This window comes from Lottia gigantea (genome assembly GCF_000327385.1).
Source record: "Lottia gigantea unplaced genomic scaffold LOTGIsca_28, whole genome shotgun sequence".
NCBI classification, from domain to species: Eukaryota; Metazoa; Mollusca; class Gastropoda; family Lottiidae; genus Lottia; species Lottia gigantea.
In genome coordinates this window covers 2,143,300-2,153,189 of record NW_008708898.1, presented here as the reverse complement: position 1 = coordinate 2,153,189, position 9,890 = coordinate 2,143,300, and the positions used below count along the sequence as shown (strand labels likewise).

The following is a 9,890-nucleotide window of genomic DNA, read 5'->3' as shown; positions in this document are numbered from 1 at the left end:
GGGGCTTTGGCTCCGCCACTGATGATGATAATAATGATGGTAGTGGTGGTAGCTTTCACATTTTCTGATTATTAAACAGGTATTTTATTTTTCAGAAACACAAATTTTGGATGGAATCATATCGAACAGATACTCCTAGGTAAGGCATTTTTACATTAGTTTTTGCGCATTAGCCATTCCAATGACTTTTGTAGATATTCTCGCTCACAAAGCACTTGTTGTCTTAACATCTGAGGAATGAGATTGATTTAACGTACAATACACGTGGTACACACAGCTAATGCTTTGTTATTTTTTTTCAGTTGGTTCTTTGCAAACTGTACTCGAGAATTAGCAGAGAAGATTTTATTGGGCTCTCCACAGCTTGGTAATACCTTGATGAGAGAGAGTCATACGTATAAAAATAATGGTAGTTATACCATCAGTAAACTACTGTCTGTAGAAAGGTAATATGTGGAACTTATGTATGGTATTAATAGGAAATCGGGAAAAGGGAATTGAACAGGGTAGCGATTTTTTTAGCCCGTATACGATTTCATCCATATTATGCGTAAGGAAGATTGCAGACTTCGTCCTGTACGAGATGAAAAGGGACAGAATTACTTTGGTGTGAAGGTAAAAGTAAGTTACGATACTAAAAAAGTAAAACTGCATTGTAATCTGAATAATGTTTTGAATATTAAGCTTAATCATTACAACTAATTGTTTTTGTAGATCACCATTATCACATTTTGAAGTTATCAGAGTTGCGGCTGGATATAAAATTAATGCTGAAAATGCGGTGAGTGAGCTTAACGTGTCCTACAACATATTGCTAAGATTGCTGGTCTCAAGCGATCCATTTTATGGGCACATTCAGGAATTGAAGGCACCTTATTTAATTGAAAGGGGTCCTGTAATGGTAAAAGTAATGGTGTTGATAGGAGCAAACGGACAGACATGCTGGCTGATCATATCAAATCACATCTGGTATCCTTGATTGATCCTTATCGATTAATGGATTACACACGATAGTGCTCATATTAGATATATTGTCTGGTGAAGACGCTCAATACCTTCAACTCCGTGAACAAACTGCAAAACTAAACCTTTCATTACATATGCTTATATAGGTATTTCTTAATTCATTCCAGCCAGAGACATTTCAGTGTTTATCAGAAGTCATGAAACATTTTGTAAGAATATCCGGAGCTGCAGCTACCAGACCTTTCGTAACCAATGATTACAAGAAGCTGGGAATAGAAACACCAGATTATACTACCAAAATAGTTAAAGGTATGACATCAGTCAATATCTATAGCATCTGTTTTTGACATTTACTCCAGCTGATGGCATTAGATAATACTTCTTACTTTTTTAAATCATTTTTACCTCTAATAGGTATCAATAGTACCCGATCTTTTTCGTCGCTCGGCTGCATTTTTTGCGAAAATAGTTAGAAACCGGGGAGCATTGTAGACCTATACATTCAGGGAAACAGTTCGAACAGCAGACAATATTGTTTCCTTTCATTTTACAGTTGATAATGACAATGGAGAGCAGTTACCTGAACGTAAGTAGATGATCTTTTCTTGCAAATCATGATTTAATATGCTTGCTTAAAGAGAGTGTAGCTGTTTTTTTAGAATTCTTTTTGATTGAATTGGATTCCTTCAAAAGTTATACGTGTATGTGTTTTATTTTACTTTAGAGTATGAAGAACCGCTACCACCAAGTTGTAGACCAATGGATGGAAGTAAAACTTTACCAAATAGAGCCAATATGTCTAGTTAGTACCATACTCATTTTCGTACTTTGTCTCATTGATTCTGTCATTAAAGTTTAATGAACGTATTGCCATACACAAGAGCAAGCTCACTAGGGCGAAAAGTTTGTATCATAATTTTTAAGAGAAAAACCCATGAACCGATACCCAATCCTACGTGCCATATCCCCATTCCAATCTTTTAATGGTATAGACACATTCAATTTAACGGTTTATTTTGCAGGCTTCAAGTCAGCATTACCATCAGCAACTCAGGTTGGACCTAGAGATCGAGCTCAACGTCCTGGCTTGGGACAAGTGGATCACAGTGCAGCTATGGCCGGTAAGAGCGATTTCTAGAATTGTCCTTAGTCGTAGTAATTCAGTATCACAAAGTGTTCACGTTTCTTCACTTATTCTTAGATTCCTTGAAATACGTTATAAGATCGTAAGAAAATATAGGTCTCGGGATGGTGATGGTTAACTTGTTTTCTTTTATCCAAACGCAATCGGTCAGATGAAAAAAAAATTTCTTATAGTTTTCTAATTTAATGATCACTATTAGATTTATTTAGGCGACTTTCTCAAATAACAGGTGCATCGTTGTACTCTTTTAACGTACTTGATAGTTTGTTCGCAGGCCTTCAAATGTTTTGGGGGCTTTCTTGAAGAGTTGTTTCTGTACCCTCTTTAATGAAATCCTTTAGGTTAAGCCCGAAGAAGCTAACAGAATAGCAGATTGGAATAGAAATCATTTGATTTAGATTAAAATACCAGATTCTGTTATTTACCTTTGAAAAGACTTCTTTGAGCCTGTCCGAGTGCTACTAACATAGCAAACGTACATAATTAGGTGATTATAATTAGCACTGCTTTGGTGTATGTTTTTAGTAGATTAGTTAGTAGAATTTGTGCTTTATTTAGGTGCTTTAAGTGATTTAGATACGACTATTAAACATTATGATGATGAACATCCTTATAATAGAAGAGCTTATTCCGAGTATAAAGAGGGTAAGTAAGAAATATAATAAGATAAGAAATGATGCTTAACTCTAATCAGGAGCACCCTCAACTTTCAAAAAAGAAGATATTTGTTGTTTGTTAATAGATTGTCTTTCCTTTCATTTTTGTTTCCTTTTTTTATTAGCCAAGCCGGTCACAAGAAGAGTCATAAACTCATTAATGTACATTGATAAAAACATTTATCTAAATGGAAAGAGCGGTACCAGTAATACTCTGGAAATTATTACGCCACTCCTAAGAAACAGAGAATTTCACTTTGAATAAAGTTTTAGATCCCAAACAAGGAATTATAAGATATAATGAATATCTGGTTTATTAGCATGTACCATATTAGGTATGTCAAGAATCAGACTTTCATTCTTCAGTGCAAAAACTGATAACCTTATGACTTTGAAAATAATTTCAGTAAAATATCTACCAATACCTCCAGACCCGCCATCTGCTCAGCAGCCACATATCCCTGTCGATGCTAGCACTAGTAAGTCAACACTTTCTTTTTATAGGAATTTTTATTGAGATATATATTACTGTGCTTGTTTCATTCAACTCTCTGTGCATTGTCTACGAATAACGTATTATAACTATTCAATCCAGCCTATGCAAAGTTATGCGGACAAGACACTTTTGAATAAGACTAAGAGGGATTTAAGCAGACGGGAAATCGCACAAGCCTCATCATATTCGATAGTCACAATTGTAAGAACCACTGACACCTGACTGGACATTTGATTAATCCAAATCGATGCTATCAGTGTCCCCAATACACATAAAAAGTTGAGAAAACCTCTTTACAAGACCTTTAAGTTCAAGTTCTTAAAGATTATAATATTGCCGAATTCAATGTTTTAAAGGTAATTCTAGACCGAAATCGGGTGGATTCATGTCCTTATTTAGAAGAAGGACTAAAGGTAGACTGTGTTGGTGGTATCGAATCTAACAATGCATGGCCAATGTATTATATTGTGTTGTTATCTAATATATATATATAATATGTGTTTGTTATAATGTTGACATATTTATTTATGCATATCATTATGTTTAATGCAGTAGAATAGATGACATGTATTCTATAAATAAGCGGAAAAGATTTATGTCATACATAAAATGAGCCCACGGAAAATTTTAATGGATTTTATGATCATTTGCTTTATAATATATATTGCGAGATGGGAACATGTTAGCCTACTTATAATATAGCGTCACTTTAGATCACAATCCTTTCTGTCGTTAGCATTACGCATTAAAAATGCACATTAAATGAAGACATTTTCAAGGGATACTTATCGGTATTTACCTGATTGTCGTCGTAAAACCATTTACCATGATACTGTACATGAAATAAGTATACAAATGAAATCGTTATAATTCATTTAACCGCTATCGTTGGAGTGTGGCCATTGTAAACAACTGAATAAAATATACTATCATGTTAATCTTTAGAATATCTGTGCTGGAGCTTGGTTTGTATTCCCTATTTGTATTATAGGTGCTGTATTAAAAACCTGTCGTTCACAGTCGGTTCCTGCAGTTCAGTTTAATCCTCTTGAACAAAACGGTAAGTTACCAAATGAAACATTTATACTTGCGTTAAGGTGGATGTCAATGGAAAAATATTATGTGTTTCAATTGTGCTCATGGTGTTCCACTCCAAGGGCTATGTTGAAATCGACCCTTCCGTCTATACAGCATCAGTGCACAATTTACTTTAACCGTGCGTTATTTTTATAATAACCTTTGACTTCCATATTGTAAATGAATTGAAATCAATGGAGTTCTACGTCCTACTTTTCTGCACCATGTGGGCTAATGAAGACGGGCAACGCCATGCAAGGTACAATGAGGGAAATATTGCCTGGACAGTGGTATTAGTCTGCTCTTTTTCGATTTCCAACTGTTGAGGGATCTTTAACGTGCATAGCCTGTAGCATTTGTTACCAGCTGTTCTGACGTGGCGTCATCATAAGATGAGAAATCGTACATGTAGATACTGTATTACTTATTGATTACATTTACAGTTCCAATAACACGACCAGGGATGGTCAAACGAAACCAATCGTACAGAGAACCAGACCATAACAGACAACCACAGAGTCCAAGGAGTGTAATTCAGCCAGCAGGAGGATTTGACCCCTACAGACATGGCTGTGTACCTGCAAACTTGAGTGGCCAAGGAAATGCCTCACCGGAAGATCCATATAGAGCCAGTGCTTCGCTTTCGAGTGACCCTTACCGACGAGATCAAGAGAATCCTTATAAGGGACGTAGCCTTCCACCACCACCAACAGAATGTCATAACGCTCAAGTATACCAAAACTTCCCACTTCCTAAGAACACAACATCACCCACGGATAGTCCATTGAACAGCCCTCGTACACCAACCTCTCCACGACTTTCAGTGGGCGATTCTATGCTACTTGGTGATATCCAGTCTCAGTTGGCGAAATTAAAACCTACAGGTAAATCTACCACAGGTCCACAGTCACCAGAAACCAAAGCCACCATTAAAGATCCGCAATCACCCGGTGTAAAATCACCTCCTCCAGTAGCTCCCAAGTCTAAACCAGCCGTCCAGACTGGTAAGTTCTATTTGTAAGCTGTTTTTATTAATGTCCTTTGGATTCTTTCATGAAAGGATGTGCTTCAAGAACATCGAACACTCACTCCAGCTAGGCAAATTTAACTTTTCATTGCAAGATGTCGAATAGTTATTGTTAAATTCCAGCTCTGTTAAATAATAATATAGTTTCTAACGCTTAGTTTATAATCCTAACCATTTGTATAACCCTAATTCTTATTGCAGTTGTTGATTCAGTTTCAGTAATATATCTATTTATTAACTAACACCATGGTTGATGGATTCAGGGAAATAGGCGATTTTTAGTGGGCTTCATTACTTTTATAACCATTTTATTTTCATATTTCGCATTATTCTTAATTTATTTCTGAAACAGCTAACACTTATAGAAACTTAACCAGTAGTTTTAGAAAATCTAACATTAGAGTAGAAACTAAACAGCTTATAACAGATGAATACTATGAAGATATAGATACTTACATCAATAACAACTACCATTCTAACTCAAGTTGGTGTGATGTTTATGATGATTGCTATGTTCCACACAATATTGTAGTTAATACAAGGACGATTGGTAATGTGTCGACAGTTGATAACGCATCCAGTGAATCCAGAAAGGATATCAATGACAATAATACCAATATTATAGAAGAAAGTCACCCTACAGGTACCTTTATGATACATTCAGAACGTACCGGATTTGTTACATATCATATACAATATACTTGTTACGTTTCCTTATGGGAAAGAAAATAGTTCAGTTCTTGTTTTCTGTGCATGTCCTTCCTGAATACATAGTCTCATAGCTAGCAAACTTATGAAACAGGTCATGTAGATGTTTTATTTGCTTTACGAGGCAATTGCTTGAGTTCATTAACACCAGCTCGCTGCCATGCTTGTATTACTTATGTAATTAGTTTAGACAAATAATTAGTCTGTTAGATCTGTAGTTTCTTATAGAACCTAAGGTTGAGACTACTTTAAGGGCGAGGCGTCTTACCTGAACTTCCAACCAGGTTGTTCTTCAATCCTGCATACATCTCTGTTTTAGGTGAGGACAAAGAAAATTTGAAAAAGAAACTTGAAGCGATGTTCTCAGGTAGTACACCAGTGGCTCCCATCCCAATGATACCAAAAACAAAATCTGTTCTGAGCCTTCCTCTTCCACCAGTGCCAAAGGTTGATCAGATTGAGGATGAAGTTTACGAGGAGATAAAGACAACACTGGATTAAAGAGGCTAAGATAAAAACGTTGTTTGTTTGTGATAATTGACTATAAGTATAATAATCCTACACAACTCTTGAATATTGTTGTATAGTTAAAAGAAGGTATAGACTTTTATATGTATATGATAGAATTTTTGTGGATTAAACGAAAACGCTGCCTGGTATCATAACATTTATATTAATGTTTCCGTTACAACTTTCTATCAAACCGAACAGGGTTTAAAACTTGTGATAATAATGGACCACTTATATATTTATATACATATATACTCAATTAACAACTTACCTGAATCAATAATAATCATGTAATCCGGTGTTTATATCAAAGACATAGTGTAACTTCGGAATCACCACATTTTCGCAGAAGGTTGTTATGTTTCATCTTTACTTTGATCAAGGTGCGAAAATCTCTTCATTTTAACTCTTTAACTTAAATGCAAAACTTAAGAATTTGGTTTAAGTTATTTAAAAGATAAGTGGGAAGTACTGATGGAAGTGGTTGATTAAAGCAATGTTTTAGTCAAGAGTTAACAAGAGTACACAGTAAACCTGAACACAGTGGAATGTCTCACTAGCTTGAGATTAAATGTTTATATTATATGTATATATTCACTCCTCTCATCTGAATATTTACTCATTGTACTATATGAAATAAAATATTCCAATTTAAAAATATTTTTGTGTTTGTTTTACATTCAAAACACCATATTATTATTTTCTTCCATTCATACTTAAGATATTTGTAAATGAAATGAAATTTCCTGCTTTTCTGCAGCCAAATAATCTGTGCTTCCTGAGCTCCTCAACCCACAGCAGCCAAATGCTTTCAAAACAGCTGATTATATTTCTAGTAAAACCACAACAAAACTTATCTTCACACATTTTGCATATTATTTAATAAATACATTGACATGATATTTTATAATATATTGAATAACAGAGATAACAAAATGGTAACAAAATAACATAGAGATAAACAATAGGTATACATAAAAAACCTTAACACATAACATCAAGGTCTGTCAAAGATAGTTTTTCACATCAAGAAACATATTTAACAAGTAAAATTAAATTCCAATAGATTGTTGCAATCTGATTTCCATTTCAATACAAATCTGTAGATTTGAATCACGATTTAAGCTACCCATGAACTCTTCTTGTTTTATTTTGCAAGATGATCATTCATCAGCTACAATAAACATATAAGAGTTATGCATTTCAAAAAAACAAAAACATTGTCACAATAAGCTTCTAGTAAAAAATAGGTATATAAAATAATTTTAGGTAATGATCATCAACTCATAATTCGATATTTCCATGAGTTTGACCTTGATTTTTAGTATTCCAAAAACAAAATTCCATGGAAACATTTAACTTTGAAAAACTTAAAAACAAGAAAGAACTGCTAAAACACACAATAGGCTTAATAAAAAGACTGAACCCACGAAGTCAACATGCTTTCTGTCAATATAAATTGAATGTTAAAACACATTAGAATAGCCATACTCAGTACTCTATATTTTATTAATTACTTTCACAGGTATCATAATAAATGTATATAAGAAAACTATGCAATAATGAATAGTATGTAGTATAAGTTAAAAGTTATTAAGAAATGCTATCATAAGTTAAAGTAATAGCGAACTGGTGGACCCTCCAAATCATCATCCTCATCATTTTCATTTGTAAAAGCTAGAATTAGATCCATGTATTTTGTATGATTGTTTGGTTTCAATAGCTTAACCATACTGAAAGAAGAAGCAAACAGAAATAATTAACATTTCATGTTACAGGACTGTAAGCAAAATTTTCAAAATATTAAACATGTAAATCATGCCTGGAAATATTTCTAAAGTTTGTTGTTAGGCCTTATATAGACTTGATGTTTTTAATCGAAACCTTGAAAATTTGTTTGAGACAAACTTTACATCCGAAAATATCCTAGTGCCCCTTTAAGTGTATAAAGGTTCTCATTTTTTAAAGTGACACAAGTCTTCCATCAGGTTTGAAAACTTTGTTTAAAATTCAAGTACATAAACTTATAAAATAAGGAAACTCAATGGTTGAAGAAGAATAGTTTACAAGATATTGTATATAATAAACTTACGTATGTGACTTTCTTTTCATGTGACCAGGCATGATTGGAGCAAATATCATCTTGGCACCGTGAACCACCATACTGGGTTCTAAACTGTATTTAGCCTGGAATAGTAATGATTTGATGAAAATAATCATCAAAAGAGATTGCAATTATAAAATTATGGTCATGATTCAATACTTACTATAATAATGGGCATATTGAATAAGAAGGCAGAACTGGGACAATTTTGTCAAACTTCATCATCATTTCAGGGGAACAAACATACCACAATAACATACATATCGTGGGTGACGGCTTGCAACCTCGTATCTGCCATATTTGGTCATTTTGCCTTTTTGGTACCGTTCGAAAGCTCGTAGAAGCCCAGATCTTGTGATCAAACCTCGTATTCTTAGCTTGATTGTAAATATCTCAAAAAGCACTAATTAAATAACAAGTATATAAACAGTCAGATTTAAAACCTTGTAAAATATATTATTATAGGAGGTTCAATGTTCCTTTTCTGTGGATGAAAATAAAAAACCCCGTATACTGTCTTATTTCACGAGTTTTTGGTTGGAGATCTCAAATTGTTATACAAGGTTTATATTTTCAAAGAATGAAAACCATGTATAGCGGTAAAAAAAATAATAAAAAAGATTTTAACAAAATACGCGTACAAATAGTTTTTTTGCGTTTTTCTGGAAAAGTAATTCCGCGTCATATATCGTTATAAGAGGTTTCAAGTGGTCACCCACGATATTGCTGAAAGATTGTACTAGGGTATCTAATCCGAAATGTTATGAAAATAAAGGAATTCTTCTTACCTTGAAATGATCTAAGAAATTTTGTAGTGTAAAATCTTTGTTACCATATACTTCCCATTTATCCCACATAGTATAGGTTAATGTGTCCCTGTCAAAACAACATGGATTCTATTAAAATTTCATACATTCATGGTAGAAAACCAAAGTTAGAGCTGTTTCAGCTTGTCAAAGATTTAGATTGAGTTGCATTATTCACTATTGAAATGAATTATAATGACTACAGTGACAGTGTATTTTCACTCTACCAGTAACCTTTACTGCAAACTTTTACTGTCTCTGAATTCTCATATTGTATAATTATCATTCAGATTATTAACATATCTAAAAGAACTTAAAGCAGTTTTCAGGAAAGATTTGACAACATTGTATATTAATAGATTTTAATGCTGTCAATTTGATTTGGACTAACAAATC

At 33.6% G+C, this 9,890-nt stretch overlaps 2 protein-coding genes across 2 annotated transcripts in view; one reads left to right on the top strand and one right to left on the bottom strand.

Annotated features, from left to right (window-relative positions):
- The window catches only part of LOTGIDRAFT_232384 (hypothetical protein), a gene marked incomplete at its 5' end in the record, with an annotated part of 17,998 nt that extends 10,761 nt beyond the window's left edge, over positions 1–7,237 (top strand). The window contains 13 exons of the mRNA XM_009056606.1: positions 96–136; positions 300–446; positions 715–781; positions 1,134–1,275; positions 1,520–1,552; positions 1,691–1,768; positions 1,989–2,087; positions 2,669–2,755; positions 3,174–3,245; positions 4,254–4,322; positions 4,783–5,343; positions 5,719–6,009; positions 6,394–7,237. Of these exons, the coding sequence (XP_009054854.1) occupies positions 96–136; positions 300–446; positions 715–781; positions 1,134–1,275; positions 1,520–1,552; positions 1,691–1,768; positions 1,989–2,087; positions 2,669–2,755; positions 3,174–3,245; positions 4,254–4,322; positions 4,783–5,343; positions 5,719–6,009; positions 6,394–6,575 (1,869 nt within the window). The 3' untranslated portion in view covers positions 6,576–7,237. The remainder of the gene's footprint in view (positions 1–95; positions 137–299; positions 447–714; positions 782–1,133; positions 1,276–1,519; positions 1,553–1,690; positions 1,769–1,988; positions 2,088–2,668; positions 2,756–3,173; positions 3,246–4,253; positions 4,323–4,782; positions 5,344–5,718; positions 6,010–6,393) is intronic.
- Positions 7,238–8,190: 953 nt separating this feature from the next.
- The window catches only part of LOTGIDRAFT_232383 (hypothetical protein), a gene marked incomplete at its 3' end in the record, with an annotated part of 11,773 nt that continues 10,073 nt past the window's right edge, over positions 8,191–9,890 (bottom strand). The window contains exons 29-31 of the mRNA XM_009056605.1: positions 9,477–9,584; positions 8,677–8,771; positions 8,191–8,317 (exon numbers count right to left, since the gene is read on the bottom strand). Coding sequence (XP_009054853.1) covers positions 8,191–8,317; positions 8,677–8,771; positions 9,477–9,584 — 330 coding nt within the window. The remainder of the gene's footprint in view (positions 8,318–8,676; positions 8,772–9,476; positions 9,585–9,890) is intronic.